Source organism: Sphaerodactylus townsendi, linkage group LG08 (genome assembly GCF_021028975.2).
Source record: "Sphaerodactylus townsendi isolate TG3544 linkage group LG08, MPM_Stown_v2.3, whole genome shotgun sequence".
Lineage (NCBI taxonomy): Eukaryota > Metazoa > Chordata > Lepidosauria > Squamata > Sphaerodactylidae > Sphaerodactylus > Sphaerodactylus townsendi.
In genome coordinates this window covers 55,890,525-55,915,966 of record NC_059432.1, presented here as the reverse complement: position 1 = coordinate 55,915,966, position 25,442 = coordinate 55,890,525, and the positions used below count along the sequence as shown (strand labels likewise).

General features: G+C 42.2%; 1 protein-coding gene across 4 annotated transcripts in view; it reads left to right on the top strand.

Moving 5' to 3' along the window:
- The window catches only part of ACSL5 (acyl-CoA synthetase long chain family member 5), a 58,839-nt gene that overhangs the window by 31,417 nt on the left and 1,980 nt on the right, over positions 1-25,442 (top strand). For all 4 annotated transcript variants that reach the window (XM_048505348.1, XM_048505349.1, XM_048505350.1 and 1 more), the window contains 14 exons: positions 4,636-4,814; positions 6,150-6,182; positions 6,267-6,318; positions 7,465-7,538; positions 7,644-7,718; positions 14,310-14,444; positions 14,811-14,945; positions 15,060-15,155; positions 17,439-17,511; positions 17,869-17,957; positions 18,045-18,161; positions 21,263-21,406; positions 21,714-21,815; positions 24,745-24,816. In XM_048505348.1, the coding sequence (XP_048361305.1) occupies positions 4,636-4,814; positions 6,150-6,182; positions 6,267-6,318; positions 7,465-7,538; positions 7,644-7,718; positions 14,310-14,444; positions 14,811-14,945; positions 15,060-15,155; positions 17,439-17,511; positions 17,869-17,957; positions 18,045-18,161; positions 21,263-21,406; positions 21,714-21,815; positions 24,745-24,816 (1,376 nt within the window). The remainder of the gene's footprint in view (positions 1-4,635; positions 4,815-6,149; positions 6,183-6,266; positions 6,319-7,464; positions 7,539-7,643; positions 7,719-14,309; positions 14,445-14,810; positions 14,946-15,059; positions 15,156-17,438; positions 17,512-17,868; positions 17,958-18,044; positions 18,162-21,262; positions 21,407-21,713; positions 21,816-24,744; positions 24,817-25,442) is intronic.

The following is a 25,442-nucleotide window of genomic DNA, read 5'->3' as shown; positions in this document are numbered from 1 at the left end:
TTTTTTCGTTATTTGTTGAATCTATAATTTATGCTTCTTGCTACAATTCTCTATAGCCCATATAATGGATGCTTCAAAGATTTTACCCCCCTCCAATAAAATTATAAACACCCTGAAATGATGAAAATATTCAGGTGAGGGGGGAGCGGAGTGAGCTCAACAAAATTATAAAATGGCACCAAGGAGGAAGTCTGGGGACAGCACAGAGGCATGAAAAATGTAATAAATAGATTGCACAGCAAATGAAAATATTTTGAAAATGTTTCAGGTGAAACAAATCATTTTAAAAGAGGATTCTTTTAAAATGTTTTGAGGCTGGAAATAAAACATGTTGGGAACATATGAGGGGAAGACAATGAAAAACTCCATGGAGAAAACATTGTATTTCCTTCCCCAAAATGTTTTAAAAGGTTGGTGTGGAGAGGACCTATGACTACTGTGTCTAATGTTCAATCAGCTTGTCTGCATCCCAAATTTCCTCTGATACCTGCTTTCACTGGGCTGGTTTCTCAAGAAAGCAGACAGCATACAGTGTCATTTATGTAAGGCATGTGTCAGTGACTTTGGTCTGTACAGAAACTAATAAGTACTTGCCTATTCAGTCTTCTCACAGCCTGCTGTCTTGTGAAAACAGACTAGTTGTTGGCAGGAAGGTATCTTTGGCAAGCAGGAAAGTATCCTGCAAGCATAAACCAGTGTATTGTCAAAGGCTTTCACGGCCGGATTCAACTGGTGGGTTTTCCGGGCTGTGTGGCTGTGGTCTGGTAGATCTTGTTCCTAACGTTTCACCTGCATCTGTGGCTGGCATCTTCAGGAGTTGTATCACAGAAAGAAGTCTGTTAAAATTCTTGACTTCACAGTTACAAAGCCACATTGGACACACAATGCATTATATTAGACTCAGCCCACTTCATCGAAAAAAATAGCAATCTCCATCTCAACCCTAGTGACAGACTTATCAGTTTCGATGTTGTCTCACTGTTCACCAAGGTTCCAGTGAAAGACACACTTTCTGTCGGATTTTTCCAGATGACATCACAGCTTTGTTTCAACACTGCCTAACAACCAGCTACTTCCAGTGGGACAATGATTACTATGAGCAGACAGATAGGGTAGCCATGGGAAGCCCCCTCAGTCCGGTGATAGCTAATTTTTGCATGGAACATTTTGAGAAAAAATCCCTCAAAACAGCACCCAGGAAACCCACAACTTGGTTCCAATTTGTGGATTACACTTTTACATGGTGAGGAGGAACTGCTGAATTTTCTGGACCACCTTAACAGCATCCATACACCCACACATCCAATTTACCATGGAAACTGAAAAAGAAGAAGAAGAGTTTGGAGATTCAAAGGAAGAGTTAGGAGAAGAAGAAGAGTTAGGAGACTCAAAGGGGCTTTCAATCTCCTTGCCCTTCCCCCCTCACAACAAACACCCTGTGAGGTGGGTGGGGCTGAGAGAGCTCCGTAAAGCTGTGACTAGCCCAAGGTCACCCAGCTGGTGTGTGTGGGAGTGTACAGGCTAATCTGAATTCCTCAGATAAACCTCCGCAGCTCAGTTGGCAGAGCGGGGAATCTGCAGGCTGGGGCCTGCAGGCTAGGTCCGCAACCAGGAGGCCTGGGTGAACTCCAGCAGGGCTGCGACTGTGAGGGGCTGGCTGCAGATCAGGCTGGCCAGCCCCCTCACCCTGGCCACCTCCACCCCCTAGTGCTTCCCAGCCACTTCCACCTACCTGGCATGGGATGTCTTATCCCTGCCCAGGGAGCACAGGGCAGGGAGGAGAGCTGAGCCAGAGCTCAGATCAGAGTGCACCTGCTCTTAGCCACTGCTCTTAAGCCACTACGCCACTGCTGCTCTCCAGAAGGAAACTGCCTTCTTTAGATGTCTTGATCTTTCATAGATCCAACCATCAATTGGGCCACACAGTATACAGAAAACCAACACACATAAAAACTCCAACCACCACCCACAACAAAAAACAGGTATAATCAAAACTCTGACATATCGTGCAAAACAAATTTGTGAACCTCACCCCCTCCCTGATGAAATCAATCATCTAGACTTGGCTCTGCAGGCTAATAGCTGTTACACAACAGAAATCAGAAGAGCTTTAAAACCAAGAGAAGCCCAGAGGACTGAGAAGAAACAGCCTACCACAGGAAAAATATTTCTACCATACATCAAGGGAATCACAGATCAAATAGGGAAATTGATGGAAAAACATAACCTATGGACCATCTTCAAACCTATCAGGAAAATAAAGCAGATGCTACACTCAGCAAAGGATAAGAGAGACCCCCTCACTTCTGCAGAAGTCTATCGCATACCCTGCAGCTGTGGAAAGGTCTATATAGGAACCACAAGATGCAGCATTCAGACTCTTATTAAGGAGCACGAAAGATACTGTTGGCTTAACCATCCTGAAAAATCTGCAGTAGCAGTAACATGTCCTCAACAAAACTGGACATAATATTGTATTTGAAAAAAACTGAAATTCTGGACAATTCAGAAGCTTACTATGTCAGACTGCACAGGGAGGCCATTGAAATTCACAAACACCAACACAACTTCAACAAGAAAGAAGAGACTCTGAGAATTAAAAAAGTTTGGCTACCAGTACTTAAAAACACCAGAATTAAAGGCCAAGGACATGCTAAGTTCATGGACAATGGACTCCACCCAGACACAGGATTTGCATTTACCAATACTGCTGCTGCTGCAGGGAATGCAAATGTGACTACAAATGTAAATGGACTGATAGTCCCACCCGCAATACAATGCACTCAACCACATCTTTGCATAGCAAGTTCCACCCAAACACTTACTGATGCCCCCCCCCCCCGGGATATGAACAATATATACTCCACTAAACATTCCCTTCTAGACAGTGTGTAAGACTCTTCTCTCTGTGATACACCTCTGAAGATGCCAGCCACGGATGCAGGCGAAACGTTAGGAACAAGATCTACCAGACTACGGCCACATAGCCTGGAAAACCCACCACAACCAGATAAACCAGTGTGCTTACTTTGTAGCTAGCAATATTGGTTTACTTCTTTAACAATTAATGTGACTTTGTCTGCTGCAAAGAGAGAGAGAGACTACAGTTGGGTCAATCACCTAGAATGCTATTAGTGGAGCCTTGCTTGCTAAAAAGACTGGAATTAATCTAATTTGAAAAGATGCTTGTTTGCCCTGAAATCTGGGAGTTCTCTTCAGTTAGTTAATAAAAATGCAAATAAAATTTTTGTGAACTTTTATCCTGCCTTTTTCCAGGAACTCTTGCCTGCCAAAGAATTCTCATAGTCAGCTTATAGAAAAATGGCAAAAAAAAATGTAAAGGCAAAAATATAAATTTTGTAAATGGATAGTATTTTCTACTAAATAGAATAGGCAGTGGTCAAAACTATGTTTTCAAAGAAGTGGAATTACTTACCTTTTTTACTGCATTGGTTAATCTTAAATATCACAGGAAAACTAAGAAGCTTAGAAGTTTAGCACATTCTGTCACTCAGGATAACACAGCTCTAATACATTTCCTGAACTGGTCTGAACAAGCTGAACTTGTCATTAAATTGTGTTCTGCCTGCATGGTGGAACTTGCAAATAGAGCTGATAGGAGCCAAATTATTCATCAAATGTACATAACAGGAGCTTGATTGCTCTCCTCTAATTAGAAACTGCTTTGGGACTCAGTGATTGTGATCACTGGAGGAAAGTGCTTAACCCTTCTCTGCTTGTAACTCATCCAGATCTACCTTTAAGCAGTCTTTGTCTTGTGAGCAAATAGGAGTATAAGAGGTACCCTGCTGACTCTTGCTCATGATCAGCCTAAGTGCACTGTTTCAATAGTGGCTACCAAATTGCCCTGGACTGACAAATAGGGTGTAGGGGCAAAATCATCCCTCTGATATTTCTTTCTAGAATATATATTCAAAGGTTTACTGCCTTTGGAAATAGAGATTACCTTAGGTCCCAAAAATGACTACTATCCTATAAGACTAATATTTCATGAATCTGTGTAATATGTTTTTAAAAATATAATCTGTCAATTCAATTCTCAGTTAAAGGGCAGAGTCAGCTGCTGATTCCAACTAGGATCTGGCTAGTTTGATCTTAGCATAGTTACTGTGTAAGACTCTGTAATGTCATTTAAATAATTTTAAGTTGTAGCATTTTTATGTTGCAATAGAACTCTTCCTCAGAAGAAGAGGGACAAATAAACCCTCTGTTCTACTATTCTTTCCAACCCTAGTCTAGAACTGGCAGTACTAATATAAAACTTAGCTTCTGGTCCTATCTTGCTTGGTGGTAAGATCCATTTTACATATTAGGACTTCCACATAAACTTGTGTAGGATTGCATTTAGTCTCTTAGCCTTGCCTACCTAAATACTAGACAAAACTCTTGCACTAATTTAGAAAACTAAAGGCTTGAGCAAAGTACTACTGTCTCTGAAGAGAGATCATATCTCTCTAAAAAGATAAGAATTTGAATAGTCAACAAGCAAATTTTGGATGGGGTTTCATCCCTTCATCTGTTGTAGTAAACTGAAGCTATAGTTGTGTACTGCAGATGATGATTCCCAGAAGAAACTGAATGAACTTTTAAAGTATGTGTTTATTGTTTCTACAGCTGATATCTCTACTGTGATCTGTGACAAGCCTGACAAGGCCCAGGTGCTGCTTGAAAACTGTGAACAAAGGAAGACCCCAGGACTGAAGACCATTGTTTTGATGGATCCCTTTGATAACAAAATTAAGGAAATGGGAGCTGCAGTAGGAGTTGAACTGCTTTCATTAAAAGAACTTGAGGTATAGAATCCTATTTCCAGAATGTCTAGTACTTGGGAAGAGTTGTGGCCAGTTTTAGAACATCAGATGTATTTAGTCCTCTGACTACAGCTGTGCAGGGCTTCACAAGCTAAAGTAGACCTCTGTGTCTCATAGCTAGACCTCCTCTCACTTTTTTTATTAAAGTGCTGTTACTCTGACATGCTGAGATTCTGAAACTCCTCAGATATCCAGATACCTATAATATTCAGGTTTTCATTTTCAATTGGTCAGCTGTCTCGCATAAAGCTCTTAATATCTAGAAAAAAATTAGCTGGGTAAAATCAGATTAAAGGCTGTGCATTAGAATCCTGAAGCTTCTAGTTTGCCAATAAAGCTAGCCCATGACTGTGGGTAATAGAATTAGCTGAAGGCTCTGGGCATCCTGGCTAGGGTACTTTTACACAAAGCAGTCTGTATCTGTTCTTAAAATTTGCAAGTGTGTATAAAGTAAAAACAGTGAATACAACTTGACTATGGTTTGTAGGACTTTCAGAATGGAACCCTTCAAGTGAAGTGCTCAGTTTCATCTTGAGTGAGCTTAAAATTTACTGACAGTCTGTAGCCTTGGGACATGAACTCTCTGTAGGCTTTCTGTCAACCCTGTCTCTGAAGTGACAAGACCAAACTGTAAAGGCAGGACTTCTCTGCAAGTGTGATGAAGACAAGTTTGTCCTATTTGACTTACAGCCAAATCCAGATTTGGCTGGGGTGTGGGGGTGGGCAGAATGGTGGTGTAGGTGGTAAGTTCATGCAGATGCATTTGCCCACCCAGCTGGCATAAGTAGTGCTTATGCCAACTAGGAGGGCAAATAGGGAAGCATGTGGGTACCATAGAGCAATGTGGCATCAAAACTGTTTGCAGCTGCTGCTTCCGCAACTTCACCTGCCCAATGTGGAGGCTGATGTAGTTGAGGGCATTCCGGCTTTGGCCCCAAGAATGCTGGCAGGATGGTTGACAGACTTATGCCACCCTTTTGTTTGGCATAACTCTGTTAAGCCCCATGTCAGCTGGAGTTTGTTTGTTTTTTTGCTGCCTCCCCACATTGCCTGGAAGCCCTCTGGAGGTGGCATAACTGCAGCACTATCTCCAGCTGCTCCAGGATCTGGATTGGGCTGCTAATGAACCTAAAACTTTGTCTGACAGAAAAATGGGTATCTGTGCAACTTTTGTTTAAAACATCCTTCCTCAAGGTTGTTTTTGAACATATTGCAAACCCTTTCTTTCTTGTGAAACCTTGTGGCCTTAAGAAAGTACCATATTGTCCAATTACTCCACCCATGCCGCATTGCTAAATATTCTTCTTTTTTAAACAGGCATTGGGCAAAGAGAACTTTAGCAGACCAGTTGTAAGTATTTTTCTATGTTAGTTAAACCATGAGTGTTCATCACAAAATAAACCCCCAACATTTAGATGTCATTTCTTCTTTCAGCCTCCCAAACCAGAAGACTTGAGCATTGTCTGTTTCACCAGTGGAACCACTGGTAAGTAGCAGAAATTCATCTGAACAAATGCAAACACTGTCAAAGAACTGCTATGGTACAACTGTACCAAACTCTTTCTAGAAACTAAAATGACTAAACTGAGGCTGTTTCACTTTGGTCAGTTTAAGAGAAGACAAGACTCCCTGGAAAAGACAATATGAGGAAAGGTTGAAGGCAGCAGGAAAAGGTGAAGACCCAATCAGGGAAGCCACAACCCTTAGTCAGCATAGACCTGAACAGGGCTGTTAATGATAGGATGTTTAGTTTTTTATTTTTAAGTTCTAAATCTCTTATTTTCAAAATTTATTGTTGGTGTCTGTTATTCTAGTACCAGTAAAATACAGTTACACATTCTATAAAACAAAGTCTGGCTTCCAATTTCTTCTGAGCACAAATAAAAATTACCACTTGCTCTCTTGTTGCAAACATGGAAATAAAATTCAAGTAGTTCTTACTTATTACTAATCAAATACAAATAATTCCTTTTTTATGTCCATCTTCCCATTCTCCTAGTGATCATATCCACAAATCATGAGTTCATTTTTTTTCTGTTTTAAGCAAAAAGTCCATCAAGGGTTTCCAGCTTAGACAGATTCTTTTCTCTCTAATCAAGAAATGATAGGATGTTTTGGAAGGTCATTAATTCAAAGGATCATCTTAAGTCAGAAGTAATTTGATGACATTTAATATGCACATGGAATGGAACACAGGAGACAGTGGAGTATATCTTTGGTTCAAATGTTACTTTCCAGGTTTACCAGATGAAGATGGGGGTGGGAATCACTTCAAATTGCCTTGACTGAGCCCTCCAATCCTGACTCAGTTTCACCTTGGGACATGAAGAATAAGTAGTTCCTACTAAAGTAGGGTTCTTTTTATTTATCCTGAATAGCTTAGGCTACCATTCAGCTTACAGAGGAGAAGTAATTAGTATTTGCACCCCTTCTGAAATTTGCCAGTGAGCCATTAATGTAGGTCCTGGGTGTAGAAATTCACAATTCCCTCCAGTGCACTGTTCAGCCAGTCTTTGCACTTCTGTAGTATCCTGTTGACAGAAGATTAATACTTGAACAAGCTGGCATGAACCAAAGGTGTGAGATTCCTAGCTCTGAAGAGACAAATACTCATTTTCAAATATCTGTGTAGGTAATCCTAAAGGAGCCATGCTAACACATGAGAATGTTGTGGCTGATGCAGCAGCCTACCTAAAGGCCTTAGAGGTAAGCACCCATGTGCACGTACTGAGTGATCGTTTTTTAGAATACAGTCTATATCAACATCATTCTGTCATGTCAGAGTACTAACTATATGCCTCTTGTGTACAGTTTGCTCCTTGCCAAACCTCTGATTGCACCGTGTCATACCTTCCTTTGGCTCACATGTTTGAAAGAGTAGTGCAGGTAAATATATTCCTGGTTTCTATATGCCATCCAGACAATCGTTAACCATGTTTTGGATCCTGTCTCCCGAACTAATTTTTCTCCCTTTTTTCAGCTGCAGCCCAAAATTTCTCATGAGCTGCTGTTGAGGAACAGCATGAGGGGAGTTAGGTCTGCTGCAGAAGGGAGGAGTTGGTCAAAATCCCTCCTTTGCATGGATACGATTGGTAGCATTCAGCCCTATACTTGGAAGAAAGAACCAATATGTGTTCTCTTTGCAAATGAAACTGATGGGTGGTACCTAGATAAATGTGGGGTTTCAGTTGTAATTCATCTAAATTGGCACTGAATGTAATATGACAAGTACTCAAAATGAAATATACACTAGAAGTGTGCATGTCTTGGCCAGGAAGGAGACTTGGCCAGGAAGAGCAGAGTGACCTGCTGGTGTTCATTTTGGAGGGCTTTTCTCAAAGCCACAGCTTTTAAAACAGTGTATTTTAACAGGGGTTATCTCTTTTTCTCCTTGTAAGGCTCCTGTGAGCTAAAGCTGCTGAATCTGAAAGGTGGGGCTTAACAGGGGTTAACAGAGTTCATCTCTTGTTCCTCTTTGTCCTAAGAGGTGGGGCTTTTGTCCTGAGAGGTGGGGCTTTAGTTCAGTCTCTGGAACCAGCAATTTTAATTTAATTTTTTTGTTTTTTAAATTAATAAGGACATATTTGACAGATAGTACATGCAGATAGCTCCAGGGGGCACTGACTAAAAGCTTAATATTTAAATATCTAAACAAATCAGATATGAAGGCAGAAAGCCAGCAGGGGGAGGGGGCTTTCCAATGTTTTGCACTGAGTGTCACATGTATGACTATCTGCCACTAGGACAGAAGTCGTGGGTGTGCCCTCGCTGCAATGAGCTCCTGGCACTCAAGGAACGTGTGCGGTCTCTTGAAGCCAAGGTGGCAGACCTGGAGAAGCTGAAAGAGGCAGAGAGGGTGACAGACGAGGCTTTCAGGGACTTAACAGCCGGGTCCCACTCCCAAGGTGACATCTCTTCAGATGTCATGGAGAATGAAGGTCTTGGGGACGGAGGGTGCCAGTCTGAGGTGGGGGAAGATGCTCCTTTAGATGGGATCCCTTCCTTAACTGGTGATCAGCTATCCTCTCGCACTGAGGATACCCCTCGGGAAGGTGGGGGGCTCCTTGTAGTGGGTGATTTAATCATTAGAAATGTAGAGAGTTGGGTTTGTGAGAGGCGTGATGACCGCATGGTGACTAGCCTGCCTGGTGCGAAGGTTGCGGATGTCACGCTTCATCTAGATAGGCTTTTAGACAGTGCTGGGGTGGAGTCAGCAGTTGTGGTCCATATTGGCACCAACGACATTGGGAAATGTAGCCGGGAGGTTCTGGAAGCTAAATTTAGGCTGCTAGGAAACAGGTTGAAGTCCAGGACCTCCAAGGTGGCATTCTCAGAAATGCAACCCGTTCCACGCGCAGGGCGAGCTAGGCAAGCGGAGATACAGGGTCTCAATGCGTGGATGAGAAGGTGGTGTAAGGCAGAGGGTTTCAGATTTGTCAGGAACTGGGGAACCTTTTGGGACAAGGCAGGCCTGTACAAACGGGACGGGCTTCATCTTAACCAAAGAGGAACCAGGCTGCTGGCGCTCAACATTAAAAATGTGGCAGAACAGCTTTTAAACTGATCACTGGGGGAAAGCCGACAGGAGCTGAGGTGACTTCAGTTCGGAATACAGTATCTATGGGGATGCAGACAGAGAGGGAGGTTTTTCTAAATCAACCACATACAAGCGAGGAACATAAAGCAACTGATGTGCATGTGGGACAAGGGATAGTGTCTGCAAAAGACTTTGAGGGTAAAGCACATAAATCCCAGGTTAAGGGACAGAGAGCAGGGTATACAGGTGTCTCTATGGCGCTATTAGTAGAAGACATCTCGACTCACACAAAATGGGGGAGCTAGAGTACAAGAGTTTTGAAGCGAGGACTTTTGATATAGTGGGCAATTACAGAGACATGGTGGGAGAATGAGGAGAACCAGTGGGATGCTAAGTATATACCCAGGCTACAGGCTCTATAGGGAAGGATAGGACAGGGCGCATTAAAGGGTGGAGTTGTCTCTTACATCCAAAGAGAGCATGAGTATCACATAAAATAGACAATGCAGGGAGCTGGTTCCCCTACAGAATCACTGTGGATATCAATACCAGGTGTGAGAAGAAAGGACAGCTTCTAATATTAGGGAATATCATTATACGCCCCCCCTGACCAAAGTGCAATAAGAGGATCTTGAGGATGGAAAAAAGAAATTAGAGAGGGCCAACCAAAAACAAAACGTGAGTGGTAATGGGTGATTTTAACTATCCCTATATAAACTGGAAAATGTGGCTAAACAAGGTCATTAGTAAGGGGAGAGAGCATTCCCTGGATATGCTGTACCGACCTGTGGTTTACAGAGCAGATGGTTGTGGAACCAACCAGGGGAGAGGTGATCCTAGGGATCTAATTCTATGTGGGACCCAGGACCTGGTGTGCAGGAAGTCAGTGTTGTTGAGGCCGATTAGGGAGGAATAGCTTCACCACACGTTGCTGTCAAGATTCAGTAGCTATCTCAGCATGTCTGTGAACAAGCGTAGCAACTACTAAGAAATGTATAAGCTTACATTAAGCTAACCTTCAGAAAGCGGAAATTTCTCAAAAGATGATGGGGGGGATGAAGCGTAGGAAGCTGAAAGGGAAAGAATCCAAGAGAGTCAAATCCGTCCAGGATGCTTGGACAAGCTACTTAAAAACACACAGTAATAAAAGCTCAGCTGGAATGTGTTCCACAGGTTAGAAAAGGCAGCACCCTGTCCAAAAAAGAAAGCCACCATGGTTAACAAAGGGCCGAGTAGGTTGAGGAAATTATCAGAAAAAAGAAAAATGTCTTTAGAGAAATGGGAAGTCCAGCTTCCGACTGATAGAAAGAATATGAGAGGGAACACAAAATGGTAGCAAAGAGAAGCAAGTAAGCGAGCTGTAAGGGGAGGCTTAAAAGGAGTTAAGGAGGAACGCTGGCTACGCAACATCAGAGACCCAGTTCTTCAAGAGTACATCAAAAGCAGGAAGCCAGCAAGGGAAGGTGCAGGTCCCTGCGAGTTAGTTCGACAAAAGGAACAAAAAGGTGTGCTTAAAAGATGGCGGTGAGATTGCAGAGAAGCTGAATGAATTCTTTGCATCTGTCTTCCACCTAAGAGGCAGGCGTGAGGGAACATTCCTGCACCTGAACCAAGCTTCTTAGGGGAGGCTTAATCCGAGAAACTAAGCTGAGAAGATAGTGATAGGACAAGAGGGAAGAAGTTCACAGCAACCATTGATAAACTAAATGTTACCAGAATCCCCTGCCCGGCTAGATTGTATCTACCCACCAAGGAGTTCTTAAAGAGCTTCCGCTACGAAATTGCTGATCTTCCCACTTTAATATGCAACTTATCCCTGAAATCAGGCCTCCATCCCTGAAGATTCTGGAAGATGGGCTTACCGTCATACACCAATCTTTAAGAAAGGATCGTAGGGGACCCGGAAATTACAGGCCAGTCAGTTTGACATCTGTTCTTGGTAAATTAGTTAGGAAATCTATCATTAAAAGATAAAATTATAAAATGATGTAGAAAAGCAAGAACTGCTGAGAGAAAGAGTCAGCATGGCTTCTTTAAGAGGCAAATCCTGTCTTTACAAACATTACTAGAGTTCCTCTTGAGGGTGTAAAACAGGCATGTGGACGAGGGTGGAACTGCGTGACATTGTCTATTTGGATTTCCAAAAGGTTTTGACAAAGTTCCTCACCACCAGAGACTGTTGAGAAAAACCTGTAGCAATGAAGGAATAAGAGGGGAAGTCCTCCCATGGATTAAAAACTGTTTATGTTGTAAACAAAGAGTGGGTGTAAATGGGAAGTTCACACAATGGAGAGATTTCGAGTGCAGTGTCCCCTAAGATCCAACAGTTTTCGGGACCAGTACTCTTTAACCCATTCATAAATGAGACCTGGAAGTAGGGTGGGTATGCAGGCTAAGTTTGCAGATGATACCAAATTATGGTAGGGTGGTGATGTCCCACAAAGGATCATGGCTAAGAGCTCCAAGCGATCCCGATAAATTAGGGTGAGTGGGCTCAGAAATGGCAAATGCAGTTCACCGTAGCAAAATGTAAAGTGATGCACATAGGGCAAAAAATCTAAACTCTCTCACATTAAGACGCTTACAGGGGTCAGTGCTATCAGGTCACAGACCAGTAAAGGGAGCTTTAGGCCTTAGTGCTGATAGTTCCATGGGAATGTCAACTCAATGTACGGCAGCTGTAAAAAAGGCAAACTCTATGCTGGGGATCATTAGGAAAGGAATTGTTGATAATAAACTGCAAAGATTGTCATTCCCTTATATAAAGCAGTGGTGCGGACCGTGACATTGGAGTATTCGTGTCCAGTCTCTGGTCACGCATTCTCAAAAAAAGGATATTGAAGAGATAGAAAAAGTGCAGAGAAGGGCAACAAGGATGATTGAGGGACTGGAGCACCTTCCCTATGAGGAGAGGCCTCAGCCGCTTTGGGACTCCCTTTAGCTCTGGAGAGGAGGCTGGAGGGGGGATATGATTGAAGTTCACAAAATTATGCATGGCATAGAAAATACACAGAGAGAAACAAATTTTTCCCTCTTTTCTCACAATAATACTTCAGAACCAGGGGGCATTCCATTGAAAATGCTGGGGAAGAATTAGGACTAATAAAAGGAAACAATTTCTCACGCGAACGCGGGTGATTGCGTTTGGAATATGCTGCCACAGGAGGTGGGTGATGGCCAACTCAACCTGGGAAGATAGCTTTAAAAGGGGCTTGGACAGATTTCTATGTAGGAGAAGTCGATTTATGGCTACCAATCTTGATCCTCCTTGATCTGAGATTGCAAATGCCTTAACAGACCAGGTGATCGGGAGCAACAGCCGCAGAAGGCCATTGCGTTCACATCCTGCATGTGAGCTCCCAAAGGCACCTGGTGGGCCACTGCGAGTAGCAGAATGCTGGACTAGATGGACTTTGGTCTGATCCAGCTGGCTTGTTCTTATGTTCTTATGTTCTTATGTCGATATGCCAAACTGAAACAAAAAGCCAAAGACAAAAAGGGGCCATTGAAACAAAGCTAAAAAGCAAAATATTTTCGTCTCGTTTTTTGACAGGGTTTCACTGTCAGTCAATGCAAAATCTTTGCATGGCTCAGAGAATGCTGTTTTTTGATGTTGAGGCACCACATTTTTGGCTTAATTCCTGGCGCCTTTCCTTACAAGAATGCCTTTCCTTACAAGAACCCCTGCGTTTGGTGAATATTTGATTGGCTCCCATATTTTCTCTATTCGGGGAGCCATAAAATTAGAGCCTCACACCCAATCTTTACCTGACAGGAGTTCTTGTAAAGTTACCAGCAGGTATTCTGCAAATGTGGTTTTTCTACCTCAACTCTTCTCCCCTAAGACTAATATGGAGACTAATATGGAGCCATGCTCTAATTTGTAAAGAGCTTGATTCTATGTTACCCTATGGCCAATATTTCTGGAACTCTAAGCAGGCCAATTTCTGAGGTGGAGGTACTAAATTTGCTGATTCTCCTTGTAAGAACTCCCAAGTTTTGTAAACACTGGGTCAGGGAGTCCAATTTTAGGGGGCTCATTTTTTTTATCCTTTGGAAACAATAGAGAATTGGTGGGGCCTCCTCTTTGGAGTGCTATAAAATTGGACTCTCAGACCCAGTCTTTACCAGACTTGGGGATTCTTCTAAGGAGAGTCACCTGCAGCTATGCTGCAAATTTGGTGATTCTACCTTTAAAAAAAACCCCTTAGAATACTGGAAAAGGTTTTCTATAGGGTTTTATAAATCCCAAAATGTTTGGATATTTTTTTTGAAAACTGGGAAAAAACCAAATTGGTATGGGGATTTGGGATTTTTGGATTTCTCCCTCCCCTCCCAAATAATTCAGGTTTATTAAATCCAAATATTTAAAAAGAACAGGAAAAATTGGTGCACACTCCTAGTGTAAACTTTACATGGATTGTACTTGTGCTCATGGTAACATGTGAATACGGCTAAGGTACTGGTGATACTGGCTGTTTGCTGCCTAAAAGATCTGTCATTGGAGCTGGGCACTTGTAAGACACTAATTTACTACTATGCAACAGGAAGAGGAAGTAGTGCATGCCACCCAGTCTATAATACATGAATGTTTTTCTTCTTTGTTCCTTTTCATTGCCTTTTCTGTAGTAGTAACTTAGTTCTCTAGTTATCATAAGCTTTTTTTTAGATGGTTATGAAGGGGAAACACTCATTTGAATTTTGCAATCGGAATCAGCAGACTTAGCTTTTAATAAGGAAATAACTTGCAATTATCACTTTGCTGAGATTCCCTACTCTTTACATGGTCAATATTCTGAATACCTATTACCAAGCAAATTCATGACAAAACTGTGACTCGATCTCTACCGTTTAAATGGACTCAAGGATGTGGGGGAGGGCTCAACTTGCAGTAGTTATAGTCTTGCAATATACAACATGTGTTATTTGTTGCATTTTAGACAGTACTATACAGCAGTGGAGCAAGAGTGGGGTTCTTCCAAGGAGATATTAGACTTCTGACAGATGACATGAAAGCACTGAAGCCAACCATCTTTCCAGTAGTGCCAAGACTGCTGAACAGGATCTATGACAAGGTAATAATTTGTTGGTCACCTGACAAAGAAGCCCTTTATTTCAAGAACATGCTTTCACCAGTTCGCTGCAGCTACTTAGAAACATGCATTGTTAGTAAGAAATATGCTTTGTTACAACTAGTTAGAAAAAAGTTTTATATTGAATACAAAATGTTTGGATACTAAAGCTTGAGGGCAGGCACAAGTTCTTTTGAAGGTGGGTACCTCTGGGCTATATTCAAAGCTTACAAGACCTTATTCCATGACTTTGAACACAATAGCTGAAGGTGAAATATAGTTACTCCAATGGTGGTCGGTTTTCATGTGTTCAACCACAATATTTCATATTCACCCACAATTTTCTGATAATGGGTTAATCTCTTGCAGATACAAAGTGGTGCTCAAACAAAATTCAAACGTCTTCTGCTAAATATTGCTGTGGCTAGGAAACATGCTGAAGTGAAGCAGGGCATTCTCCGAAATACAAGTATCTGGGACAAGCTGGTATTCAAGAAAATTCAAGTATGTGTTGCTCTTAAACATACTAACACACGTCTGACAAAATTGCTTTGTCTCCTGCAGCTGGTGCTGGAGCAATGGTGCTTGCAAATGACAATATTTTATTTTTCTTTGCAGGATATCATGGGTGGGAAAGTGCGAGTAGTAGTAACTGGAGCTGCCCCAATATCTCCATCTGTCTTGAGATTCCTCAGGTCCGCTTTTGGATGTCAGGTAAGATTTGGGGAGATCATGGGTTCCTTTAAACTTCCTCATTCTGTTAGTGTCATCTGTATAGAAACTGGGAGTTCCTGGGAAAAGACTTTGCATGATGAAATAAAGAATGAGCAATATGTTGAGGACGGGGTGTGGTGCGGGGACCAAGCCTCCCAGAAGTGCTCACTTCAGTGTGGTGTACCCCAGGGAGCGCTGCTGTCCCCGCTATTATTTAACATCTATATGCGGCCACTTGCTCAGCTGGTACGGAGCTTTGGGCTGATTTGTCACCAGTATGCTGATGACACTCAGCTCATTCTGTTGATGGAGAGGGGAGCAGTCATGGCCCCTGCAGCTCTACAGCATTGTTTGGAGGCGGTCGCTGGTTGGTTGCAGCAGAGCAGGCTGAAACTGAATCCATCGAAGATGGAGATCCTTTGGCTTGGCCGCAGGGGGAGGTGGAGGACTTCCAGCCGCCGGAGTGGGAGGGGCCATTTTGGCGCCGCCCCTCCTTCTGTGAAGTCTGGGGGTCCACCCTGGATCTTCGCCCTCTTTCTAATCGGAGACCCAGGTGGCCCCTTGTGAACCCGGACTGGCGTTTCCATCTCCGGCAGGCCTCGGCGCTGCTGGCCCCCTTCCTATCTCAGGTGGCAGACCTGGCCACTGTGATCCATGCAACGGTCACCTCCAGGCTTGACTATTGTAACTCGCCTTCTACGCTGGCCTTCCCTTGCGCTTTGATTCGGAAACTGAAACTGGTCCAACATGCAGCGGCGCGGTTTACTCACAGGCGCTCTTCGCGTGATCATATTATTCAACCTGTGTTGTGCCAGCTGGCATTTGGCTCCCCAGTGCGGAATTCCAAATCATCTTCAAGGTGTGGGTTTTTGACTCCTTTAAGCGCCTTCACGCTGCCTGGGACCCTCGTACCTGGAGAGACCGGCATACCCCATATTGCCCCTACTCGGCCTTCTGGCGGTCAGCAGAGGCAAATTTGTTGGTGGTTCCTGGCTCCCTCAATGATGCGGTTGAAAGCCTTCACAAGGGCCACAGCAGGTGGACCTTTACGGCCTCTGGCCCCAGCCTGGTGGAACACTCTTTCCTCCAGTTGTCCAGGTTCCCTGGCGGGACCTTGGTGAGTTCCGCGAGGGCCTGTAAGACTGAGTTGTTCCTACTGGCCTCTTGGAGTGTCCAGTCGCTGAGTGGTCCCCCCCCCCTCATGCTTTATGCATTCTTTTACCATCTGAATTTTGGTTATCTATGTTACCCTCCTAGACTGGAGTCTGGCCTCTCCTTCTTCTTTTTGGGGAGATTTTAATGAATCGGGCTATAGGACGCCTGTCATTGATGTGTCAACCGCTGTTTTAATAGTTTTTAATGGATTTTAGTTATATACTGATTGTTGTGTGGTCACTATTGTGAACCTTACTTAATTGTATATATATATTAATGTTGTGCACCGCCCAGAGCCCCTTGGGGATGGGGCGGTTTATAAATCGAAAAAATAAATAAAAATAAAATAAAATAAATAAAAGGAACTGACAGTGTGGTAACTTGTAGATGAAATGTGAAAGTGCTTTGCTGCTGTTGTAGTAAGCTTCCAGTCATGCTTGGAGCTGACTTGCATCAAAGTAGACATCAGAAGGATAATCTTCCCCATATCTCCCTCCCCGGGAATTAAGATCACAGGGAGATGCAGTCTTGACTGTTCCACCAACCAAAGAAGCTAACCTGGTAAGCATGCAGTAGACAGGCATATTTTAGAAGCAGCCCCATAATCATGGAACAACCTCCTCAGGGAGATACATCTACCCTTCTCACTCTTGATCTCCAGGAGGCAGTAGAAGACAGTTTTATTTAGGATTGTGTTTGATTCATTCAGTTTTTATTAACTTGAAGTCCTAATTAAGATTTTAAATTGTGGGATTTTTTCGTGTTTCAAATTGTTTTGTTTACATTCTGCCTTGTGAAACTCAAGGTGGCTTACAAAGGTCACCTGAATTTTGAATAAAATATTTATTTTGAATAAAATAAATAAAAGTGAATTGTTTTGTTAAACAAGTTGGTTGATCTGTTTTCAAAATATGGGACTGTTTCTCTCATGCTATCCTGCAATGTGAACTTGTGTTATATCCTTCTACTAAGGAAGTACACTGTGGAGGCCAACTGACATAACAGATTAGCCTGCTAATCATGACTTGCAGTGGCAAATTAAGTTCCCTGATAAAATTAAGCTCCCTGATAAAATAGCATCCTTGTTGGAACTCAAAGGCTGTATTTAACACTAATTTTCCTAACCAGATTTTTGAAGCATATGGTCAGACAGAATGCACTGCTGGCTGTACTTTCTCGTTAATAGGAGACTGGACAACAGGTAGGACTCTTTTCAAAATGTAGTATAGTTTGTCACTTTATATAGTGAGGATATATGTATGGAAAGGGAATTATTGTTACCCGAGCTCAGGGAAGAATATCCTCAGAATAAGGATAGCGTATATGTACTAACATATTGATTTGCATCTGGGAATAGATACAAAAGAGAACATAATAGTTTCTGTGCAGGACAGCAAGGATGAACGGGCAAAGTGACAAAGCTTACTCTTAAACTTTGCCGCATTCCACTACTGTGGTGATCATGCTGTCTTAAATGACTGTGAAGATGTGGTAAAGGTGTGGTAAAGAAGGTACTCTACAGAACAAGTCTTTAAATGTTGTGGATGATCTTTTCCAGACCATGTTGGGCCACCTCTTGCCTGTAATCTCATCAAACTTGAAGATGTTGCTGAAATGAACTACTTTGCAGCTAACAATGAAGGAGAGGTAAACAATCTTTCTGATCAAAAAATATGTGAACTTACCTTGTTCCTAAATGGAGGTGGGACTAAAACTCAGCTGTATCTTCTATAGGTTTGCATTAAGGGACCAAATGTATTCAAAGGTTATCTAAAGGATCCAGAGAAAACAGCAGAAGCTCTTGATAAGGATGGGTGGCTTCATACTGGAGACATTGGGAAATGGTTACCGGTAAGAAAGCTCATATTCGAGGATGTTGAGTTTTTAAGTATATTCTTTAGTACAGACACTAAATAATAGACTTGTAAGAACAATGCATTTTTTTGCAATCTTATGAAAGAATGATTCCTATAAACTTGACATACCAAAGATGGGAGAAAAAGCCCAGTATAAAACCATGGACAATACCTACACGCTAACTGACTTTCATGTTGTAAAGTAATAAATACTATGCAAACAGTAACAGGTAACATACATCTAAAAGTTTTTGGCAGCTTCTGTGGCTATGAGTTTTTTGGGGTGGGGGGCAGGGAGGACAGCTTCTGACTTACGATGTTCCTGTGGGAATTTCAAAGCAAGAGATCTTCAGAGGTGTTTTGCCATTGCCTGCTTCTGCATCAAGATCCTAGTATTCCTTGGAGATCTCCCACACAAATAGTAGCTAGGGTCAGGGATGAGATTGTATGGTTGACTTAAGTCACCCCACAAGTTTCATGGTGTGAGGGTATGTGTACCTGTGTTTCCCAGGTTTTAGTCCAATACCTGAACTCCTACACTATGTTGGCTAGGATAGGAGGATAATAATAAGAGTAGCCAGAAGACCTTTCTTTAATAGTGTCAAATCTGGATTAAATGTCAAGTGATATACTAACAAAAAACCTAGTGAACGTTGACACCAGGATACTAGCAGGTGCTAGTGTTTGGGAATCTTCCAAAGATAAACTGCAGATTCTGCATCACCTATTAAATTATGCCTTTAAGGTATTTGGACTCTGCTTCTAAAATTCTGAAACAGAATTGGGATTCTAGTACCAAAAAGACAAAGTGTCCCTATTCTCCTCCAAGGGAATTACAATTGGCTGTGGGAAAGAATGGCTAATGTTACTATATGGCTTCTGGGAGGGTTTGCTGTTAGACCATGCCTTCAGAAATTGAAGGCAATGGCAAGACAAACCTCTATTAAGAGAAATAGTAATTTTGTACTTTATTTCATAACAATAAAAATAGGTGTACTGTGGAATATACACATATACAATGCACCTTATCCCATACGAAAGAACCTAAACAACGTATTGTGCATGTGGTAATAAAATTACCAGGGTGTATAATGTAAATACGAGGTATGAGAGTACACTAAAAATACATTAGTGGTAATCTGTTGACACTGACACCAGTTGGTCACTTACTGACTCATCGGCAACACTCGTAATTCAGTTACAGAATTCTAGAAGTATGGCTTTTCAAAAAGATTCTTCATTTGGTGAAAAAATCTTGACGGAAGTCTGTACTCAAGCTGTGAGTCATGCTGGAAACTTCTGATGTGATAGGCAAAAAATCTAGCTATAATAGATCTAATTAGCATGCTTAGCTCTTGAGCCCATGTTGTCTTTAGGCCTATTATGGCCCTTTTGGGTTGGAACTGGTAGGTACTGTTTTAAAGTGGTCCTGGTCATTCTTGTAGTGTAAATTTCAGACGATGGTGCTTAGTGTGACTAATACTCAGCCCCTTGCCCTGTGGGGTCCATCTTTTCCCCTGTGCTTTTCTATGTCTACAGACCATACAACAATTTGTGCTTGGTTTCACCAGTCTGCAGAAGACTCTCTGCTCTATCTCAATCTTCCAGCAGACCCATAGAAGCTGTTGAGATTTTGAATGGGCACTTGGAGATTGTTGCTGAGGGTGCTGTGGATGTGGGCTAATAAACTTAAATGTAATCCCAACAAGATGGAAGTGCCACTGATTAGGTCTGGACCCAGGCAGGTGGCCACTGTGGTCAGGCATGTATTTTACTAGCTTTGACTGCTTCCCCAGCTGCAACTTTTCCTGGGCAGAAACAATCTGGCCACTGTCCTGCATGTCCTGGGGGTTAGCCTTGAAAAGAGTTCAGAAACTTCAGGTGGTGTAGGCTGCTGCAGCCATGATGCTGTCCAGAGTGGGTCAAAGGGACCATATTGTTACAACCTTGACTCATCTATACTGACTCCCTATCAGTTTCTGGCCACAAAGGGGCTAATTCAAGGTGCTGGTTTAGAATTTCAAAGACTTATATGACTTGGGACCAGCATACTTGAAAGACTAACTACTTCCTTGTGAACCTACCCAAGTGCTATGGTCATTGTTGAAGACGTTACTTCAGGTGCATCTACCTTCTGAAATTAAATAGGTAGCAACATAGGAGAGGGCATTGCACCCAGGGGAATATTTATGGAAAATTGTGCCCAGGGCAAGTTATCAAATTGGACTTCCCAGCACTGCACTCCCCTCAGCTTCCTTGAAGCCAAACTCCCCCCCCCACCTCTACCAACCCCCCCCTTTTTGGTACAAAAATTCAGAGAGGTGCTGTGTCATAGCAGAGAGGAGGGGGAAGGCACCTGCAGCTCTGCTGCAGTTTTAGTGTCTGTACCTTCAAAAATTACAATCCGTCAGCCATGTGGCAGGTTTTGCCATGGGGAATGATGAGACTCCAAGAATGCAGATTCCTGGAAAAAAAAGCCAAATTCAAATACCATATTGGTACTGGATTTCAGGAACACTGATATTTTTCAAGTCCAGTATACCCAAATCTGGGGAAAAAGTCTTTTGCACACTCCTAGTTTGCTTTCATCTTTTTTTGATGATTAGATTGTATGCCTAGGGCAGAATAGTTGAGTAAGTACTCAGACCTGTTATTTGCTGTTACTACCACTGTCTCTTGTTAACCTCCAGAACAGTGGTTCTCAACCTTCCTAATGCTGCGACCCTTTAATACAGTTCCTCATGTTGTGGTGACCCCCAACCATAACATTTATCCATTTTACAGATGGAGAACACTGCTGCAGAGAGTCTTAGGCAACCCCTGGGAAAGGGTTGTTCAACCCCTAAAGGGGTCACGACCCACAGGTTGAGAACCGCTGCTCCAGAACTTGCCCATTAAAAACCAGTACTTATTCTAATAATTGATAAAGCTACAATTGCACAGAGCTGCAATAACTTTCCACAGGTATTAATGCACCACTATTACTTACTATTTGGTTGCTAGATGCAGTCTCTCCAATAAGCAGTACATTTAGCAACTAGAGCTTGGGATACACTGAACATAAATTATATCAGATGTACTAACTCTTTTTCACAGAGTGGAACCTTGAAAATTATTGACAGAAAAAAGAACATCTTCAAACTTGCTCAAGGCGAGTATATTGCACCAGAGAAGATAGAAAACATTTACATCAGAAGTGCTCCTATAGCGCAGGTCTTTGTGCATGGGGAAAGCTTACAGGTAAGTGTACATTTCTGAAGAAGGTCCTCAGGGAGACGCTTAACTGGCACTCTGTGGACAGGTTGTGTTATCTTGAGATGTTTTCTAGCTTCATTAGGTTAAAAGGAAGATATAGATATAAAACAGACAATAATATGGGGAATGTTCATAGGAACAGACCACCTTCTTAACATGAAATAACACGTAAGAACTTCTGCCTCCAAGTCAGAAGGGGCTTATATGTATTGTAAATGTGTTCTTACAAATCGGACTGGGAATGATCAGGAGCCTAACTTATCTGCTTTCTTTCCCCTCCCCCTCCCCCAAGTCTTTCTTGATTGGCGTGGTAGTTCCTGACCCAGAGACTCTTCCAGAGTTCACAAAAAAGTTGGGACTGAAGGAATCATATGAAGAACTCTGCAAAAGTGTTGTAAGTGCCACTTTTTTGTCATTGAGGAAAATGTCTGATTTTGAATTGTGTTCTAATCAAAACTAGATTTGACTGGGATAATATGCGCACTAGCTTTACTGTTAATTTAGGGATGTGCATCAAGCCAAAAAATATATCCAAAATCCATGGTATAGGTATTTTTGGGGCCTTCCAAATGATTGGGGGTTTTCTGGAAACTGAAAAAGAAGGTCCGAAAAAATTCCAAAAATATTAAGAATTTACTGGGCAGATCAGGAACCAGCGTTATATGCTCCCAGGGACAGTTTTTCATTTTCTCTCCCCCTTCCCACTTTTATTCCCTTTGCTCATGCATCTGGAGTTCTATTTGTTCTTCTCTGGCTTGACATTAGTTATCCTGATTTTGCTCTGCCACTGTGGCACTGGAATCTGCTGGGCATTCTGTACATGGCCATTTGGGGGTGGGGGGGGGGGGGGGCTTGAAACATTCCCTTAATCTTTTGCTTGGGTTTGTTCTGCTGAGATCTTGCTTTGACATTGGGGTTATTAGGTTTGCACTGCCATAGTGGCTCTGGTTTCTGCTGGGCTTTTGTACAGTGTCATTGGTTTTGTTGGGCTTGCAAAATCAAATTCTCTGCTTTGATTTTGGTTTTGTTTGGCTTGGTACATTGTGATTCAACTGGGATTTTTTGGGTTCTGCATTATTCTTATGGACTTATGTTGGCTGTTTCACGGGAGACATTATTTGACTAGTGATTGCTGCTTGCAGATTGAAGCCCCCCTCCCCCGTTTTTTCCTCCATAGTAAATAATGGAGGATGGCTGGGGGCACCCTGTTCAGGAGACCACAGAATTGGACCCATAGGTCCCATATATTTGAAATTTGGGGATTATTTAAAGGACTGGCATCCACAACTCTGCTGCAGTTTTAGTATCTGTACCTTCAAAAACTACACTCCCTAAGCCATCTGGAAAGTTTTCTAAGGGGAATAATGGATCCCAATAATGCAGATTACTGGGGAAAAAATCAAATCCAAATACCATATTGGTACTGGAATTCAGGATTATGGATATTTTTCAAGTCCAGTATACCCAAATCTGGAAAAAAATTTTTACACACACCTGGTTAATTTCATGTACTCTTTTTAGAAGTAGTGTTCCATAAATTATTATAGGAGGGTTCTGTGCAAATCACTGTTTGCTACTGCAGTCATCAGACTTTTCTGCCCAAGCAAGTTACAGGCAGAATGTCTGCCTCTGTTTCTTAAGTGCTTCATACAAAGTGTATGAGAGGATAACTGTACATCAAATTTTAACCATGTAGCAAACAATAGTGGATGTGAGAAGAAGCAATGCTTAGAACCATCTGTTAGTGAACAACCTACTGTATTGTTTGCTTAACTTCTGTATCTACCCTTGTACAGTGCTTTGGAATGTTTAGTTTCAATCAAAAACTCATAGCACAAGGTTGTGATAGACATTAATACCACACAGTTGTTCCAGGGTGGCAGTTAGATATTGAGCAATACTCCTAAAAATAGTGCTTTGGCAATGCAATATCCTGTTTTACATACTGTCTTTTGGGGAGGGACTCTGCCAGTAACCCTGAGTTAAGTGTTCTTATATAGCAGGAAAGATACCAAAATATGAAACAAATGCTTAGTAACTAAGTAATCTGGAAGTGGTGTAGGTCCTCTGTTCAGATATTCCATAATATCTTGACAAAGTATTCCAACTGTTCAGATTTTTAAAGATGCTTCAGGTACAGAAAACTGACCATAAGCACAATTTCTCAAAGGTTTCTTAGAGTAAAAATTTATTCAATGGTAAATGTAAGAAATGCACCAATAAGATCATGTTGACTGAAAGGCAATAGACAATTTATTTGTCTTGAGCAATGACAACCTGCATTAACAGTAGCTGTTTTGCTGCTTTGTCATTGTGTCTGTAAACCAAATTCTTTAGCTAGTCTGTAGATATCATTTTACAGCTCCCCTTTTTTTTAAAAAAAACCATGGGTTTACAAAGATGCAATTTCCACTGATTTGGGTGTGTTTCAGAAAAAATATTTGGTGACACAGGTAAGAGTTTGCCCTCATATCAAATGTAGAATTATAAAAGGAGCTGGGAACGCTGAAAAAGTAGGGAAAAGGGGTATCTGCTGCCACCAGTTGTGGGGTGCTTTTTATGAACAGGTGCACATAATTGTGGAATCCAGGATAGAAATCAAGTAAAACTCTGGTGAGGAAAGGGGAAATGCAGCAGATACTGAATAGATAGTTGAACCTTATTTCACAAAGTTTGCAATACTAAGGAGTCCACAAGGCATGTGCAGAACTCACTGAAAACTTGACTAATTCCAAGTGAAAGCAAACCTCATTTTGGCTATAATGGAGGGGAAAGAAGCTGGAGTAAGTACAGGTCTAATGTAAGATTTGGTAAGGGTGGGCAAGATCCTCAAAGACAAAAGGCAGAAACATCTTGGCCAGCTGAATACTACCTTATTGCTGGTGGGATAAGCACCAGGATTCCATGGACCTCTAGTAAGGGGCAGGAATATAACAAAAGTCCATGTATTTGGGGTCTCCTGTGCAGATTAACTGACAACTGGAACTCAGTTGCACAATTGGCTTAGTTGCAATGGAAAGCTGGGAGCGCTTTCTTTACTATCAGATGAAGAATTCATAGGTCCATTGAAAGAGGGGGGAACTATTTATGGATCGTTTATGATGGATCATTCTGCTAGCTGGTCAGCTGTCAGAAATACTAATCTTTAGGGGTATACTTCTTCCCTGCATGTGACAGCTCTCTTGCCATTGAGCCTGCTTGCTCCCACCCTGGATTTTGGTGTCACAGATGAACTTTTTCATCTTGGGTATAAAGAAAAGAGGGATTGTTAGGGAGTGATTACACGACAGCATATTTAATAAACTGCTATTGCTAAATTTTAGGCAGTGAAAAAAGCTATTTTGGAAGACATGATCAAACTGGGGAAGGAAGCTGGCCTTAAGTCTTTTGAACAGGTAAGCAGGTTATTCACTTGAGCTCTTACTGTAGGCTATTTAAAGTACTTAAGGTATTGGGCAGCCCCATCCAAAGGCCAAGGTACTTGGAAGTAGAGCCAAAGCTACACTTCCAGAGGGCTTTCAGGTGGTGCAGGGAAATTATTATTATTATTATTATTATTATTTTAAAACCCTCTCCAGCCTCCTGAAAGCTCTCCATGGGGCTCAATGGACTCATGCCACCCTTTTGGACATAAGTTTGAGGCAGTGGCCCCAGGACTCACGAGGCAGAAGCCCAGGTGGAGGCCAACTAGCACACCCCTGCTGCACAGATGGGGGTGATGATGATGCAGGAACACTGATGCAGAGCTGGGCACTGTATCCGGCGTCCCAGAGGTTTGTGGCATCCCCCTGTTGGCGTTTCTACTCCACCATGAGGGAAAATGCCTTTGAAAGGGCAAATTTGCCACATGGGCCTGCGCTATGTCTCGAAGGCAATTTGGCCTATCCCTATTGGATGGGGCTGTAAGGTAAGTGATCTAAATTAGAACTCTACAAAAAGCATCGTCAATGCCGTTGGCTTGGAAAACGTTTATGTGAAATCTAATGGGCTTGGTTTCAGTGCATAAATGAAAATATAAATG